Raw genomic sequence first — 18,990 nt, forward strand, 5'->3', positions numbered from 1 at the left:
GCAAGGCCCACTTACAGTTAAGCTTGAGTTCACAGACAGATACCCTGACATTCTCCTGGTACAATCTAGGATTCATAGGTCCATCAATAATGGCAAGCTGGTTCGGACCCAAAGCAGCCCCAAACCATAATGCTGCCACCCCCATGCTTCACGGTTGGGATGAAGTTCTTATGTTGGGATGCTATTTTCGGTTTGCATCAAACAATGATTTTCAATTAAAGTAAGAAGTTCTATTCTGGACTCCTCTGTCCACAGAGCATTCTTCCAATAGGCTCCTGGCATATCCACATGGATTTGAGCAAACTTCAGACAGGCAGCAGTGTTCTTTTATGGAAAGTAGTGGCCTGTAGGTTCTCAGATGTTACCCTGGGGTTCTTTATGACTTACTGTGATATTATTCACCACACCCTTGGAGTGATCTTTTTTGCTGGATGCCCACTCCTTGGGAGAGTAACAGTGGTGCTGAATTTCCTCCATCTGTATGTCATTTACCTCACAGTGGATTGGTGGAAGCCAAATTCTTTAGAAATGGCTCTGTAACCCTTTCCAAGCCGGTGAGCATTGACAACTCTCTTTTTCTGAGGTCCTCAGGAATGTCCTTTGATCGAGGCAGGGCACACTTCCATAAACCTGTGTGGTGAAGACCAGACTTTGATGGTGAAGACCCAAGTTAATGTTCTTGAAACATGGGCGGTCCTAATTGCCATTCCCTTGATTGAAACGCGTGACTTCAATCAGCCCCATTTAAATGAACTTGTACTCCTAGACTTCACATCCCTTTTCCTACAAAGATATTTAACGCTGGATCATTTTTGCTTAATAAATAACTGTAAAAACTACTGGGTTTTTTTGCATCTGTTGTTAACCGGGTTCTCTTTTACCTAGTTTAAGGACTTGGATGAAGATCTGACCAGGTTTCAGGTCAAATGTATGGAGAAATGCAGAAAACTTTAAACGTTAAACTTTCTAGCCGCACAGTAGCTGTAGATCAAATGAGTCATATTTGCTTGCAGTATAAGTAGGTTGCTTATTTGCTTGCAGTCGCTCACGTTTTTGTGGTAGGAAATCGGGTTATTGACACGGAGCTGTCGATACATGTATGTTTAGACCAGGCATGGGCAAACTACGGCCTGAGGGCCATATACGGCCCGTTGGGCTTTTTAATCCGGCTTTAATCCGAACTTGTCCAAATTATATGATTAAACCTCAGTGTGGTGTATTACTCTCTACTTCACTTTTTCGCTTTGCCCTTTGAGCCCTTCTGTAAAAATGAGTGGACCAAAGAAAAGAAAAGTGGACAGTGAGTGCCGAGTGTTTAATAAGGAGTGGACAACAAAATATTTTTTCACTGAAGTCCGATCAACGGTTGTATGCCTGATATGCCAAGAAACTGTTGCGATTTTCAAAGAATACAATATCAGCCGTCACTTTGCCACGAAGCATGCCAACTACGCTAGCAAGCAGTCAACGCAAGAACGGGCGGCTACGGCTCAGAGGTTGACGGCTAATTTACAGACTCAGCAAAAAATTTTCACAGACAAACTGCGATTCAAGAGTCAAGTACCAAGACAAGTTTTTTGCTGGCATTCAAATTAGCAAAGGCTAGCAAGCCTTTCTCTGAAGGTGAGTTTTTGAAAGAATGCACGGTAGAGACAGCAGGTCTCCTGTGTCCGGAGAGCAAAGGCAATTTTGAAAAAATCAGTTCATCACACAGGACTGTGACTCGCCGTGTGGAACTAATTGACGAAGATATCGCCAGCGAATTAAACAAAAAGGCGGATTCCTTTAAGTTATATTCACTAGCACTAGATGAAAGTAACAGCATAAAAGACACTGCTCAGCTCCTAATTTTATCCGAGGGATTAACGACAGTTTTGAGATAACAGTTTTTGACCATGGAGTCCCTGAAAGGAAAAACGCGGGGAGAGGACTTGTATAACCAGGTGTCTGCTGTCATCGAGAGAATGAAGATAGCTTGGAGTAAACTTGCCAATGTCACCATGGATGGATCGCCAAATTTAACTGGAAAAAACATTGGGCTGTTGAAAAGAATCCAGGACAAAGTGAAGGAGGAAAACCCTGACCAGGATGTTATTTTCCTTCACCCATTTTCATTTTCCTTATTTTCAATCTCTGTGTAAGTCTATATTGCAGCTTAACCATGTCGTGAATCCAGTCGTAAAACTTGTTAACTTTATACGAGCAAGGGGACTTCAGCATCGTCAGTTTCTTACGTTCCTGGAGGAAACTGATGCGGATCACCAGGACTCCTCTACCACTCTCGGGTCCGCTGGTTAAGTTTGGGCAAAGTGTTTCAACGAGTGTGGGAGCTCAAAGAGGAAATTATCGCATTTTTGGAGTTAATGGGGAAATCCGACGAATTTCCTGAGCTAAGCGACAACAACTGGCTTTGTGACTTTGCGTTTGCTGTGGACATATTTTCACACATGAATGAGCTGAACATCAAGCTACAGGGGAAAGATCAGTTTGTGCACGACATGTACACAAATGTTAGAGCCTTCAAATCCAAGCTGACTTTATTCTCCAGTCAAATTTCAAACAAATCTCTCTCTCATTCCCCCACACTAGCCATGCAGAAAGAGGCGTCCCGAAACGTGAAGAAATACAGCAAATCACTGGGCGACCTGCACAGAGAATTCTGCCGTCGGTTCAGCTGGTGTCCTGTCCGCCATCACAAGACCCTGAAACAGCACCACAGGAGCTGCAATTGGAACTGATCGATCTTCAGTCTGACTCCGTCTTAAAGGAGAAGTTCAACTCTCTTAAACTGAATGACTTTTATGCTTCACTTAATGAAGAGACGTTTCCAAACCTCCGGAGGACGGCAAAGAAGATGCTGACATGGTTTGGCTCGACCTACGTATGTGAGCAGACATTCAGCGTCATGAACATCGACAAAGCCCATCACAGATCCAGGTTAACTGACCAACACCTTGGATCTATCCTGAGAATTGCCACAACAAAACTAACTCCAGAGTTTGATGCACTGGCAAAAAAGGGAGATCAACAACTGTTCCCACTGAAACTGGACGCGAGTTTCTCTACTGTGTTCTCAAATTAATGCATTTGGGAAACAATTGGTACAATGAGCCTTGCATATTCATGCTTTGCTACCTGTTAAAGGCCAAATCCTTTCATGTAATGGCTTTTACATGTCATTTATATTAGTGCACAGAAACACTCCATCCGTCTGTTCCTGGCCCGGCCCCTCTGTCAAATTTTAGAACCCACTGTGGCCTGCGAGTGTCGTGAATAAAATCAGCCTTTTAGCCTAGGTCAAAAACTTCAGAGACAGAGAGTTTAGTAGATGTCAAAAAGTAAATAAACTTTATTGAAAATCAATAAAGTGTGACAGTCTGCAGAGTGTCTGAATTATGCATACACAAACATGTCTTTATATACCTATCTCCACAGCATAGTCTCTGTAGGTGGGGTTTTGCTTTTCCTCGGTGAAAATAGACCAATCTTCTTTTGCCACAATTAAATATTCATGTCTATGTGTTATGTTAAATTTGTGGAACATGCGCAGTTAGTTGTTTTTCTTGAAAAGGTTTCATGAGGACAAGGTTTCTTTTACAAAAAAAGGTTTCACACAGGCTTGTGTGTCTTGACCTTGACTCCCTTCTTAGGCCTCAATGAGCATCTGTCTGTCTCTATCGGTTGTCCCCGCTGATATCTGCCTCCTTTCCCGAGGCCCTCTCCTAACTCCCTAATTTGTATCTGCCTCAAAGTTATTTACTTACACATGCGAATATCTACTGCCAATTTTTATTGCTGTGGAGACAGGAGACAGCTGATACAGAAGAACAATTGTTGTGCACTGAAACACAGTTCATTCAACTCAAATCCACTCAGAATATAACCTGATCAAACATTGTTCTATGGATTTAGATTATGCTTCTAACTGTTGATTATACATATAGATGATGTTTTTTAACCAATATTGATTATACGATAATGCTCAAGTAATAATTCTAAATGTTGGTTACATATTGAATTCACTTCATTAGCATATCCAAATGTCAGTCACACATATTGTTTGCACTTCAGATATTTTCCATATATTCTCCCCCTCTGGGGCTTACTAAGCCCCATCTAGCTAGAGAGAGTAATCTCACAACCCAGTCCCTTCATTTACACTAACTAGTGATCAATGTATGACCACGTCAGCCTTCTACCAATGACCAAATCCTGAAACCACTCTCTCTGGAGACCAGAAACAAACATCTCCTCTCCCATTGGCTAGAAAGGAGTAAAAGATTCTGTCTCTTTCCCTACCCACAAAAATCAAGACATTGTTTGTAAGCGTGAGTATGCGTTTGGTTCAGCACTTGCCTGTGGTTGTCATCGTGATGTAGAGTACACAGTTGATTAAGCACATATAGCTGGAATCTGTTCCCTCCTGTTGCAGCCGATCAGAGTTCCAATCTGGCTCACTGATTGTCTCATTCAGTTCTAGTTCAGTACTGTTTTGGAGACTAGTCAAGGGCTGAAAAGTCAATTATGGAAAAGTTGTCTTGTAAGGAACGTCTGCTTGGGCCTCTTTCTCCTTCAGCAGGTGTATCAGGCTCGTCAGAACCGCTCTCAGCAGCAGGAGCCCTTCTTTCCTCCTGCTCTGTTGGTACGACCCCTGACAGACCTTCTTCTTTGCCATCGCCTGAGACTGCCATTCTCCCTTATCTTCATTTAGACCCTCTCTCATGTCTTGTCTTGTTCTTTCTTCTGCAATGTCAACCACTGGATCGTCCCCTTCGATCAGCTGATCCTCCTTTCTCCTAGGTCTTAATCTAGGTGCTCACTTTGTATGGCCCTTCCCTTCTGGGCTGGAACACCCCTAGGTACACCTGTTCTCCAGGAGTCACAGGACAAGGAACTTCTGTCTCCTCTCTCGGTCCCCAGCTCTGGTCCTGTGAATAGATAGCTTCATACATAGCAGTTAGTTATTGCATATATGCTCTTAGTCCCATCTGTAATTACTTCAGCGGCAGTTCTTCATAAGGACCTCTCAGGTATGACACAGACATGGATCGACCCGTAGGCATTTCATGCGGTGTTAGATGCATATTTCTGTTAGTCTGCATGCGATAGGTCATTAGTGCAAGACGTAGAGCATCTACCGAAACGAGTTTAGTGTTAGCACAAATTGCGTTAAGCTTAGCCTTAAAGGTACCACTTACCTTTTCCACTATTCCCTGTGACTGAGGGTGATAAACACATCAAAATTTTAATTTAATCACAGTTACTGTAACACTGTTTTTTAAACGAATGCTGAGCCATTGTCAGAGCTAATCTGAGATGGTATGCCGTCTCTAGGAATTACCTCTCTGGTTAAAAATTGAATCATTGTTCCAGCAGTTTAGTCTGCTGATGGCATTGCCTCCCTCCATCTGCTAAACCTGTCTATCACCAAGTGCTTAAACGGCTGGCATTGATATGAGCCCTATCGATACTGATTTTCCCTTTCTGACATTGTTTTGAGCATAAATTTCACACTCAGATTATTATTCACCATTGCCTGCAAGTTTAAAAAAATAATAATAATTATCCATAATTGCCTGTAAGTCCAGAGACCAGTCCTCTTGCTGTTTTATCTTTTCCCATAACTTCCCCCTCGCGCACTGGCTAAAACCATGTGCATCTGAAATTCATACAGTGAGAAGTGCAGTAGGTACAATCAGAATTCGATTAAACTATTTGCTCGGTATGTTAAAGTGGCGTTCCAGCACTTTTACTAAAACCTCACTGCATTCAAACAGCTCCAAACAGATGACACAATCCATGGGCATAATCAGAGTCAGTATATATATATTAGCAATTCTACCCGTAACCAGTTCGCACTCTGTAGTGATAGCTTTTAATTCGGCCAATTGGGCAGAACAGGGTGCTCACAAAATCTTCCAGATGGAACGTCTAAAAAGTTCAAACTTTGGCTCGAGGAAATATGAATTTCGGCTAGGCAATCGTGAGTGTTCTCAGTGACTGGCTCCACAGAATTAATTAGGCAATACAACACTACAGTTGGTGTATTAGACACACTAATAGGTTTAATATTAAAATTTTGGGTGACACATAGAATAACTTCATATCCTGTTCTTTGATGAGCTGTCGTGTTGCATGTGGATCTAATTCAAAATAGAAGTGACCTGGTGTGATGAGTGTAAGATCAATGCGTGAGAGCAATTTTCCCAGTGATCTGCACTAAGAGAGCAGCTCGAGCCGTGGCACGCAAACGTGCTGGCAATCCTTGTGCCACCAAATCCAATGTTTTCGATAAATAAACTAAAGACCTGCGAGCGCCCCCATACTCCTGAGCCGAGACCCCTGCAGCGACGCCCCCTCTCTCAGATGGTTAATACAGGATAGAATAAAGCAGGACAGAATAATGAGAGTGCTCTGAAGTGCTTGTACTAAACCACTACTATATATATGAAACTCAGAGCATGACATCATTCTGTGTACCGATAAGAAGCAGTTTGAGGCAGTTCACACAGGCTTTGTTTTAGGATCTTAGATGATGTTTAGACGAACATTGAACAGAAGAACATGTTTGTGTCTCTGTAAGCAGATAAACATTCTGATCTCAGTGACATCACATGGCCTTCTGAGTGGTTATCCTCACATGAGAATGAAACAGAACAAGAACAAAACTATTTCAAAGTAAAAATGAGTAATTTCCCTCACAGTGTAATGAACAGAATCTGCTGTTTGTTAATAACTGGAATCTGTTCTGGGAGCGTCCTAGGTTGTTTCGTCCTGATGGCCTGCACCCAAGCAGCCTCGGAGCGGAACTGCTGTCTGACAACATCTCCAAGACGCTACACTCCAAGTGACTGTCTACCGTAAGCACATCTTCTACAATAACAACGTTCATCATAAGCAATGTTCAATTAATAGTCCAACACCTGTAGTACATTCTATAGAGACTGTGTCTGTTCCCCGAGCTATACAAATACATAGACAATTTCAGAATGTTTGTTTTAGTAACCTAATTAACCTTAAATTAGATCATACTGAATGCACATCCAGCACCTTTAATCTGAAGCTAGGACTATTAAACATTAGATCTCTTGCGTCTAAGGCTCTTATTGTTAACGACATCATTACTGATCAGGAATGTAATTTAATGTGTTTAACGGAAACTTGGATTAAACCAAACGAGTACATAGCATTAAATGAAGCCAGTCCTCCTGGATACAGTTATGTACATCAGCCTCCTTCAACTGGTAGAGGAGGAGGTGTTGGTCTCATCCATAGTCAAAATCTAGTCTTCACACAAAAACCTAATCATGAATTTAATTCTTTTGAAATTCTTTATACCAGCACAACTTATGTAGCCACAAAAAATAAGTCAATTCCTCTAATTATTATTTACAGACCCCCAGGGCCATATACTGAATTTCTTAGTGAATTTGACTTTATCTCAAACCTGGTTGTGTCTGTAGATAAAGCATTAATCGTCTGAGACTTTAATATTCATTTTGATAACCCAGAAGACCCTCTGAGAACAGCGGTTGTGTCCATCTTAGATTCAGTAGAGGTCAATCAGAACGTAATCGGGCCTACTCATAATGGTGGTCACACTCTTGACCTCATACGTACGGATTAAATATAGAAAATATTGTAACACTTCCACAGTCTGAAGTTGTCTCCGATCATTCTTATCTCACTCATAATACGTATGGATCATATTTCCACCTCGCCACCGCATAAAACGTACTTTCACATCAGCTACTGCACCGAGCTTCATCAATAACCTCGCACAGACATCAGTTAGATTTGGATCACCGTCTGATCCGATAGTACTCAATCAGGCGACCGAATCAACGCTCCGCTACACGCTAGATCAGAGGTCCCCAAACTAGGGCCTGCGGGCCAAACTTGGCCCTTCACAGGAAAAAGTTTGGGCACCTCTGCGCTAGATAGATTAGAAAATGTTGTTGGCATTAAGGGAACGGTCCTCTCCTGGCTCAGGTCTCATCAGACCGATCGTTATCAGTGTTGGAGAAGATTTTTGATAGAAATAAAACACAAGGGCAATAAAATATGGAGAATGAGAATTTATTGAGAATAAGGGAAAGAGCAGAGTCACGCTCTCTTCCTTATAGACAGTGTCTCTTAAAAGTTAACTACAGCAAGGCGTAGGGCCTGACCAAAAAGAGGAAGTGCAGCACACAGCACACACACCCAAGAGCATGAACTCACTCACACACACACCCAGAGTAATCAGAATAACAACGTAATGGCTAATGATTATTTTACTAAATCATACAGTACATATGCTAATAACAATGCAGAAAAAGCACACAGGTGATAAATGTCCTCACTCAAATACATTTATAATCTGAGTAATAACCCGAAGTATAAAGAACTGCAATGGGTATTAACTGCATTACCTTGAACAAACATCTTAAAATACCACACAATTCTTAGTATAATGTGTTGCAAATAGAGCTGCAACAACTAATCCATAATAGTTGATAATAATTGATAATGAAAATCGTTGACTGAGCAACCCTCCTCCCGTATGAACGTGTGTGTGTGTGTGTGTGGCTTTTACCTGCCAGTTGTAATACATGTGGCAGAGTTTGTAGGTGAGTCTCTGCATGTGGTCTGGTTTGAGGCCACTGCTGTCGTACACCACGTTGTAGTGAGTGGGGGCCACACTGCCGAAGCGCACTTTGTGACTCACGATGAAGAAGTCGTACCTGACCAATCAAGCCATCAGCGTTTAAAACACACCGAACGCAACCTGAAGCTGCGATCAGAAAGACCACCAGTGAAAGAGAAAAAGATCGATGAACTATGCCTGAACACACCACTCGGGTCACGTGACTTCGGCATCGATGACTGTTCCGGGAGGAGGGTTGCTCAGTCTGGCGTCGAGGAGAGCGAAGAATCTGGAAGAGATGCGTTTCTTCACCACCAACACGGTCAGTTTGGGCCTGTACACAGAAACACTGATGGCTGAGAGAAAACCCAAAAAGCGTGCGTCAAATCTGTTTTATCGAGATGTGTCGAGTCTCACGCGGAATCTTCACCCATGGCCTTGGTGGACTGCGTGAACTGAGGCACTTCGTAGTCGACTACGCTCAGCGGCACGCCGTCGCCCACGCCGTCTCGGTACACCACGATGCGTGATGGCAAACATTCATCGTATTTGAAGTAGGCCTTCAGCGCAGCTGAGGAAAAGAAATCAAAACAAAAAGCCATGTCTTAATGTGCTTCTTAACTGAAGCGACAATTCTAAAATTGCTCGCTTTTTCTCCCACGTTCCGTCAGACTGCAGTGTGAGTATTTCATCCTGAGTGTAAAGTCGGAATCAAAGAGATTGCAGTGTAACGAGGTCATTTATGAGCATGATGTTCCTCCCAGAGTGCATTTCATACCCTGCACACTTTGAAAACCACCTGAGAGAAGGACGGTGCTCTCATGGTTACAGAGCAGCGGCACATAGCATACAGAGCACATAGCATACAGAGCATGGCCCAGACCCTTTATGAGGAAGATAAAGGTGGGGGTAGCAGCGAGGAAAACAACGTTCAGAGGATTCAAGACTAAAAAATTGTGATTCTGTCCTTCAACTGGAAGGAAATTAGAAATACAGAGAACAGTGTGTGAGATTAAGAGAACCAGCTCAGGCCTGAGTAAAGAATCCTGAGATGCAGGAAGTAGTGTTAAAAGTCTCTGAAATTTCCCACCACTGAGCTGAAAAACTCTTGTTGGATTCATAATCTTTACTGATCGTTTGTAGTAGTAACAATATGCAGATATACGAGGGATTAAAAAATATCAACAAATAAAGAAACCATGAGCATGCTGTTATATGCAGAAAGATAGACAACGACAGGATGGTGTAATGTGACGCACCACGAAGCTAAACAGGTCTTCCTGATGCTTTTTATTCCTTATACCTCAGCAATTTGACAATTAAACATTTTATTCATTAAAGGAACGATATTGTACTTTTTCTCTCTCCTAAAGTTACGATAAACCACAAAGGGTAATGCCCTCTCTTCTGAAGACTGGTGGAAAAGTTCAAATCTAAAATCTAGTTCATTAAACACAACCCTTCTTAAAGCTGTGTACAGAGTCCACACAAGTCATGCTTTAAGTACCTGGACATGGCCGGGTTGAGGCTGGCCACCAGTGCACCGATGGATCTCTTTCCTGCGGCACTGTCGTGGTAGCAGTCGATACCAACATCATCAGGTGCTTCAACTGAAAGAGCAGGAGAAGTCACTAAAACAATGTTTTAATAGAATAACATCAGGGTTAGGAGGTGCCACTGTTGATCAGTTACAAGATCAGATATGCTTTTAAGTGATGATTTTGGTTGTAGTTGAAATCCCAATGCCGGATATATTTCAGTTACTTGAAAAACAGAACTGTACCGGGATCTCGACGCTCCACGGCTCTCCTTCCATCTTGCAGTTCATCTGCAAGGAGATCTTTGGGGCTATGGTCATGAGGGTCTGAGGTCTGCTGAGGGTGTGAGCCACCACACACTGGCTTGGAGTGGGACAGTCCACACACAGGTACTTCTTCACGCAATCGTATTTATCCTTACAGTTGGTTGACAGGATCACAACCACCTTACACACATGATTTAAAGTGAGTGCTTCAGAACAAGAAGTAATGGTAATCTGTAGATTGAGGCTGTTAATCTGAAATTATCTTATGCCGTATGCTTAGACCCATAAAAGGATATACTGTGACAAAAATCACATAGAAGCAGCTGCACTGCACTGCGTGTGTCACATCACAAAAGGTGAAACGACTAACAAAGAAAATCAAACAGCAATATCCTTAAACATTCAATTTAAAAATTAAATAAATAAATAAAAACAGTTTCATTTGACTTATTTACTAGAAGTGTCATGATACTAGCTTTTATTTTCCTTAATGGAAAGCTTGAGTATCAGCCGATACCCATCCGATATTGTTTTCTTTAAGATCTACAACGCTCATTATTTTAACTGAAGCACTCGTTTACCATTAAACTTTCATACAGAAACCCATACATAAAGTACGAATATAATGAATTCAATCCTAGTGAAAGAACAGTCACGTCTCTTTTACATGCATCAGTTATATGATTTGATTTCTGTTATCTCTGATAGCTGATCCACCGTTTTTTTGCTGCTATCAGGTCCTGGATCAGTGCCATCTAGGGATGCATGATTATGGCCAAAATGATAATCCCGATTATTTAGATTAATACTGAGATCTCGATTATCACGATTATTCATTGATTTTAGTGATAACATATTTTATTGCACTTTCACATTTATTAAGTTCTCTCATGCCACAATACAACACACAAGTAGGCATGAGAAAACTTGAGCTGGTCAATTATGACAGAATTTAGGAACATAGTGTGAGCCATGACACATTAATTTACCTTCTGATAAACTAAATCTAATATTTTCAGTTCATTTTACAGACTGTATGCACAAAACAACCGTTAACCTGTTTACCTTGTAAACAAATACAATAAACCCAATGTTCAGTGTTTGAAGTCTGCTCCTCTTAAATATATTTAAAGCTGCACTATTAGACATTTCCACTGTCATGGTTCTGGGCTGGAGTCAGTTCTCGAACCGCTCTGTGTGTATTGTGTAGATATCTGAATAATCTCATATAGGATGTGATTGGGTGAGTTCATTTACCCGTCAGATGCAGAGCGCTTTAGTTTAATGGTGTTCATTAGGGATGCGTCGGTCAGGATTTTTACAGATGATACTGATCCAGATACCAATCTTTTTTATTTAAACTTTAATCAGGAAGTTTGTCATAAACAGTTAAATGTAAGCTCTCTGCTCATGGTCACTGTTAACTGAATTAAAATAATAGCAATGATACTGTTGGTTAATTGATAAATAAACAAACATAAAATATTTATTTTTAGATATCTTAAAAACAATAAAGAGTCCTAATTAAAAGTAGACTAACACAAAAGTGATCCTTATTAGGAAAAAGGCTAATAGCTTTCAGTGAAATAGCAAACTATGCTTAATGTCAAATTGATATTAAATGCAACCCATAGTAATTAAACATTATTTAATTTCTCATTTAATTTATATTTAATTAAGCTATTTATATATATATATATATATATATATATATATATATATATATATATATCCATCCATCCTGGAGCCTATCCCAGGGAGCATCGGGCACAAGGCGGGGTACACCCTGGACAGTCCATCGCAGGGCACAATCACATACACACTCACACACCCATTCATACACTACGGACATTATGCTCCATGTAATGTTAGCGATATCCAGTTATTTGTTAAACGCTAACGCATTGCAATGTTATAAACTACCTCCTAATGGACCACCATGCATCGCCATTCAGCCCGTGTCCTGTCAGCTAAATGTAGCCTCATGTCACTAATAATTATTCACATGTTCATGCTTTCAATAAATCTTTTAATCCTGCCACCATATCAGTGAATTTAAACTAATGCTTGCATTCAGAGTATAAGGGGTGTGTGTGCGTTTAGGAGTGCACCTTAGCACTTATTAGTCATGGTCAGAGTGTTTGAACTAAAATATCCCTCTCTCTCTCTCTGCCAGTATCAGCCAGAGGAGGATGTCCTCCAGGAGTTTTTAATTTTATAATTTTTTTTAAATCTCTTTTTTTTTTTTAAATAAAAAGCACATCGTGGTATTGAGCATCGTGTACTTTTGGTGGTATCGGTACCGACGACTAGATTTTTGGTATTGTGACATCCCTAATATGTAAGGAAATGATGAACTCTGCATACAGGGAGGCTTTGTGTGATGGGGGACTCGCGTAGTGATTCCACATCCGCGGCGTGCGGCTCTTCTCTACACGTACTAAATCTCCAAGCTATCTGAAAGATTATAATTCATGTAGTGGTGAGTTCCCCAACCGCAGGGCAAGAATGAACCCAGGAACTGAACTGAATCAAGAGAAAGTGGGGCATGCAATAAGACAATGGCCCAAAACAAAGAATGGTTAAAGAACAATAAAGTTATTGGTTTGGAATGGCCAAAACTGATGTCCAAGCCCATGTGCAGGACTAATCAACAGTTACTGTAAATGATTAGTTGCAGTTATTGCTGCACAAGGGGGTCAGACCAGATACTGAAGGCAAAAGATTCACATACTTTTGCCACTCCCAGATATGTAATATTGGATTATTTTCTGCAATAAATAAATGACCAAGTATAATTTGTGTCACATTTGTTTAAATGGGTTCTCTTTGTGTAGTTTTAGGACTTGTCTGAAAATCTTGTGTATATTTATGTAGAAATATACAAAACTCTAAAGGGTTCACAAACTTTCAAGCACCACTGTAGCTGTGATGTGCAGCAAAAGGTTATTGAGCTTCACAAAATGGGAAGTGTCTATAAGAAAATAGCACAAGCATTGAAAATGCTCATTTTCATCATCAGGGCAATAATTAAGAAGTTCCAGTCAAGTGGAAATGTTATGAATCAACCTGGAATTGGACGTGTGTCCATATCATCTCAACACACTGAAGAGGACGGTTCGAGTGGACAAAACATCTCCAAGGATCACAGCTGGAGAACTGCAGGAGTTAGTTGTGTCTTGGGGTCAGAAAGTCTCCAAAACTACAATCTGAAGTCACCTACATCACCACAAGTTGTTTGGAAGGGTTTCAAGAAAAAAGCCTCTACCCTCATCCAAAAACACACTCAGGTGTCTTCAGTTTGTCAGACACTACTGGAACTTCAAATGGGATCGGGTTCTATGGTCAGATGAAACCAAAATAGAGCTTTTTGGTAATCAACACCAGAGGTGGTTTTGAAGCACACAGAGAGGTAGCCATATGGAAAAGTACCTCATGCCCACAGTTAAATATGGTGGCGGATCTTTAATGTTTTGGGGCTGTTTTTCTGCCAGAGGACCGGGACATTTTGCTAGGATACATGGCATCATGGACTCTACCAAATATCAACAGATATTAAATAAAAACCTGACTGCCTCTGCCAGAAAGATTAAAATGGGCCGTGGTTGGATCTTCCAGCAGGACAGTGATCCAAAACATACATCAAAATCAACACAAAAACGCTTTACTGACCACAAAATCATCAAGTCATTTAACACTAATGAGCAGTATTAAAAATATTATCATGGATATCTGAGTCTGATAATAAAATTAACTTCTACTTACAGTCAAATTTTGTAGTGTTTAGGACATTTAACACCCTTCCGTCCAAAAGAAACCAAAAGGGGGTACAAACTTTTACACTCCACTGTATTTGGTTGAAATTGCGCTTATAGAACAACTGAACAGCAACGTTTCCATACAGGTTTTAGTGAAATGTTTAACAATAGCAACTTGACTTGAAATGGATGATGTGTCATTAGCGTGGCCTGTGCCCAAATCCTGCACGACTGCGTATCTAGGTACACTACACACGGTCTGAACGAATGGAGTCTCTACCGCACCTAGTGCACTAGAGATAGAGATTCCATACAAGGTGATTTGGGACGGAGCCAGTGCACAGAAACCGTTTCCCTGCGAGAGGCGCAGGTGGAGCTGGAGCTGTGTGACTGATTTGTGCACCTGTGACTACAGAACTACCTCAAGTCTCCACACAGAGAGCTGTTCAAGAGAAAAACACTCCTAAAGAACAAATCACTGCGCCAGCGAGACATCAACCCTTTAACTAGACGTTCATCCCAATTCCACACAAATCCCGCGGAACTATTTAGGGCTGAGAGACAGTTCAAAAAGCACTGAAAATAAAGTGTTAGTAACGAGGCCGCGTTGCTGGTCACGCGCGGTGTAGACGCGCTGATACAGAGTGTAGCGCGAGTAAGATCTGTAATGTCTACTTCAAATATTATGATCAAAAGTAAAATAATGTCTAAAGACACCGAGATACAGAAACCACAAGGTGCAGTGAAAGTGAGTTTTTATTATTCATTTAGGACTGGAGTTAATTCTGTGCTTTTTGTGCATCCATAAAAAATAATGCTATCTATCTAACTATTTATAAATGTTTATATATTTATCTTATTTAGTTAGTTTACATTTATATTATATATAAGTATTTATGCATGTTTTTTATGGATTCACAAAAAGCACTGAATTAAACTACAGTCCTAAATTTTATATATATATATATATATATATATATATATATATATATATATGTGTGTGTGTGTGTGTGTATGTATTGGGTTCCTTTCTGTTTTGGACAAACAATTGTGTAAAGTTTTAGTCTGAATTTATTTTTGTAACACTCAGTTTGTGGATTTTATTTTAAATAAACAAAAAAAGGCACTGAAAGTTTGCCCCGCCCCCATCAGATTAATCGAAAAAATAATCGACCAATTAATCGATTGTGAAAATAATCGTTAGTTGCAGCTCTAATAATAAGCTGCATCATGAAATTGATTTTTTAACAAAAAAATCTTGAATATTTTCAAAATAGAGTTGTGTTTGAGAAGAAGAATGGAGTGTTATATAGTGTGAATCATAAAAATTCTATTTCATTTCTATTTGTTTACAGAAAGACTTCAGCAATAAAAGCAGCATTTTGCTGTAGTTGTTAAGGGGCCGTTTACACCACAACGTTTTCAAATAAAAACCGAAAACTTTTGATGCGGTTTGGATTCGTTTCCATGACGACGGCGTTTCGGGGCCTGGAAACTTTGGAAAACGGGTTTCAAAGGGCAAGTTTTTGAAAACGATGCCGTTATCATCTCCGGTAAATCATGTAAATTATTATCCAGAAAAACCACAGCTCTTCCGTTTACTTTCCGCGGTCTTTCCCTCATCAATATGGCGGACATGTTGACGTGAATGCTTACGTGCGCATGCGCGTAGTATTTCTTTACAAAGTGACTTCGCCAGCTACACACACACACACATTTTGTCCTTTTTGTGTTTATTTCTTGAGAAATAGAAGAGAGAAGCTCGAATGTGCAGTGAATGTCCAATATAAACCCAACTTCACCTCAGTTTAGCAGTTTATACATTAAAAACATTACAGAAATATAAAGTTATTTTAGCTGCTAAATGACTTAGACACTTTTACACTCACTGTTGTTTATTTTAGTTGCTATAAGCAGGGAGCAAACAATGGATTTTAGGATAAAGTAAGGTTATACTTAAATAGTGCCGCTAAAACAGAATTACAAATCTCTCCTCATGAGTTAAATAGTGCACTACATAGGGTGTAGACCGTCATTATTTCATCCCTAATGTAGTGCACTTAAACCGGAAATGACATCAATTTGGGATTCGGCCACACAGCTTCCGTTTAACTTACCTCGGGTTTAAAAACAGAACGGAGTTTTAATTCCTCAAACACAGACAAAATAACCAGCTTTTATGTTTAAACTGGTTCAAACCTAACTGTCAGAAATAATTTAATCTGGAGATGATTAGTTCGGTGTAATAACTCAACTGCTCAGGAGATACCCGCTGCAGCTTTTTCTTCTTCTGTGATTTCTACTGGTCGGAGACGCAGCTGTTAGGCGCGTTACCGCCACCGCGTGGACTGGAGGATATAGTTCCAGGTTGGAGGAAGTCTATCCTAACAAACTTACACCAATAATTTCCACTCATGGTTTTATTAGATCCTATTTATTATTCCAGTGGAGTTTATGACTTCTTCATGAATGCCAGCAGTGAGTCGTTCACTGTGTCTTACCCAGATATACTGAGTGAACTACTGACTCACCACAACCTCAATCTCTAAATGTTTAACAGAACCAAAGCTTTCAGTTCTGGTGACTTTGGGAGTATTTATTTATTTATATGATCATATAATGTAACAAACATTAACATAAGCATGTGCTGCACAACATTTCATTAGTTAAATTTTACATTTTAATTTACTGTAAAGCGCTTTGCTAAATTTTGCTACGTAAACTTTTTTAGGTTTTAAAACTGGTTACTGTTTGATTGATGACAAACTCCATATTTTTATACCTTGGAGCTCTGTGTTACCATGGTAATTTATAAACATTTACTAACAACATTAACTTCATCAATGCAAGTTTACATTTTATTTGATACTTGGCCATTGTTACATCCTCAGTTGTATTTCTGTTTGTACTGTGTTCCATTCGTGTGTCTATGTCGGGGGAGGGATGGGTGTCTTGTCTCCTCCTCTTTTAAGCCCAGCCCACTGCAATGCGTCATGTTCCTGCTTGCCATTGGACGATCACATCTCGTACACACCTGCTCCCGCCTCGTGCTTTGGGATGAGTTGGCTGTACATTTCCGGACGTGTACTTAAGCCTCGTCAGTCTCCATCCCCGGGGCAGATCGGTGCCGTTGCTTTGTACAGCAGATATTTGGTTACATGTGTTGATTTCTCCTGTGTACGACCTTCTGCCTGTTCTTGACTTTGTTTCTGCTCTGCCCCTTTAAGTTTAATGATTCAGCTCCCAAACTGCTGGAAATGTGGGACGGGTTCTAACTCTTCACCAAGACTGCTTTATCCTGGAGAAGAGGTTTGAGGTGAGACTCCTGTCATACGCCAGTCCTGGTGAGTTTATTATACTTAATGCTGTAAGACAGAGAAGAACATCAGTGTAAACACACAACATCAGCATAAACACACACACACACATTATTCAGCATGATACAGTAGAGTAAAGAGACAGTAAGTCAGTAACTCACTGTAGCGTCTCCAGGTTACAGTGTGGATCCTTCAGTAGATCAGAGAGCAGCTTCACTCCTGATTCTCCTGGATTATTACCGAACAGATCCAGTTCTCTCAGGTGTGATGAGGAGTTTGACCTCAGAGCAGAAGCCAGAGCAGCACAACCTTCACCTGTAATCCTGCAGTTCCACATCCTGCAAGAAAGAAAACCTCCTCACACTTAACACACTCAGTTTTAGCTCTGAAAACATCCACTACACAAAATCTTTATACACATAACATTTACTCTCATCTCACACACACAACAATGACAATATCACATCACTACAATTACAATCACCACAGAGGGAAACTGTGTGTGTGTGTGTGTGTGTGTGTGTGTGTGTGTGTGTGTGTGTGTGTGTGTGTACCTCAGTATCTCCAGTGTACAGTGTGTGTGTGTGTGTGTGTGTGTGTGTACCTCAGTATCTCAAGTGTACAGTGTGTGTGTGTACCTCAGTATCAAGTGTACAGTGTGTGTGTGTACCTCAGTATCTCCAGTGTACAGTGTGAGTGAGTGTGTGTGTGTGTGTGTGTACCTCAGTATCTCCAGTGTACAGTGTACAGTGTGTGTGTGTGTGTGTGTGTGTACCTCAGTATCTCAAGTGTACAGTGTGTGTGTGTGTGTACCTCAGTATCTCAAGTGTACAGTGTGTGTGTGTGTGTGTGTGTGTGTGTACCTCAGTATCTCAAGTGTACAGTGTGTGTGTGTGTGTGTGTGTGTGTGTGTACCTCAGTATCTCAAGTGTACAGTGTGTGTGTGTACCTCAGTATCAAGTGTACAGTGTGTGTGTGTGTACCTCAGTATCTCCAGTGTACAGTGTGAGTGAGTGTGTGTGTGTGTGTGTGTGTGTACCTCAGTATCTCCAGTGTACAGTGTACAGTGTGTGTGTGTGTGTGTGTGTGTGTGTGTGTGTACCTCAGTATCTCCAGTGTACAGTGTGTGTGTGTGTGTGTGTACCTCAGTATCTCAAGTGTACAGTGTGTGTGTGTACCTCAGTATCTCAAGTGTACAGTGTGTGTGTGTGTGTGTGTGTGTACCTCAGTATCTCCAGTGTACAGTGTGTGTGTGTGTGTGTGTGTGTGTGTGTGTGTGTACCTCAGTATCTCCAGTGTACAGTGTGAGTGAGTGAGTGTGTGTGTGTGTGTGTGTGTGTGTGTGTGTGTGTGTGTGTGTGTGTGTGTACCTCAGTATCTCCAGTGTACAGTGTGTGTGTGTGTGTGTGTGTGTACCTCAGTATCTCCAGTGTACAGTGTGTGTGTGTGTGTGTGTGTGTACCTCAGTATCTCCAGTGTACA

The 18,990-nt window shown here is 40.8% G+C and overlaps 2 protein-coding genes and 1 pseudogene across 3 annotated transcripts in view; 1 reads left to right on the forward strand and 2 right to left on the reverse strand.

Moving 5' to 3' along the window:
- Positions 1-1,895: 1,895 nt before the first annotated feature.
- Positions 1,896-2,738, forward strand: LOC128604887 (general transcription factor II-I repeat domain-containing protein 2A-like; annotated as a pseudogene).
- A 44-nt stretch (positions 2,739-2,782) lies between these two features.
- LOC128604910 (piwi-like protein 1) lies at positions 2,783-15,080 on the reverse strand. Of its 2 annotated transcripts, XM_053620028.1 has the most exons (6): positions 14,199-15,080; positions 10,413-10,613; positions 10,137-10,239; positions 9,047-9,200; positions 8,838-8,963; positions 2,783-8,726 (listed from the first exon to the last, which is right to left on the reverse strand). In XM_053620028.1, exons 2-5 carry the CDS (start codon positions 10,485-10,487, stop codon positions 8,846-8,848), a joined length of 450 nt encoding a protein of 149 aa, XP_053476003.1. In that variant the 5' UTR covers positions 10,488-10,613; positions 14,199-15,080; the 3' UTR covers positions 2,783-8,726; positions 8,838-8,845. The 2 variants fall into 2 exon arrangements, with proteins under 2 accessions (XP_053476003.1, XP_053476002.1); XM_053620027.1 differs by having other exon boundaries at positions 2,783-8,963.
- A 1,692-nt stretch (positions 15,081-16,772) lies between these two features.
- The window catches only part of LOC128604893 (NLR family CARD domain-containing protein 3), a 10,409-nt gene continuing 8,191 nt past the window's right edge, over positions 16,773-18,990 (reverse strand). The window contains exons 9-10 of the mRNA XM_053619992.1: positions 17,670-17,846; positions 16,773-17,556 (exon numbers count right to left, since the gene is read on the reverse strand). Of these exons, the coding sequence (XP_053475967.1) occupies positions 17,520-17,556; positions 17,670-17,846 (214 nt within the window). The 3' untranslated portion in view covers positions 16,773-17,519. The remainder of the gene's footprint in view (positions 17,557-17,669; positions 17,847-18,990) is intronic.

Source organism: Ictalurus furcatus, unplaced genomic scaffold (genome assembly GCF_023375685.1).
Source record: "Ictalurus furcatus strain D&B unplaced genomic scaffold, Billie_1.0 scf5, whole genome shotgun sequence".
NCBI lineage: Eukaryota > Metazoa > Chordata > Actinopteri > Siluriformes > Ictaluridae > Ictalurus > Ictalurus furcatus.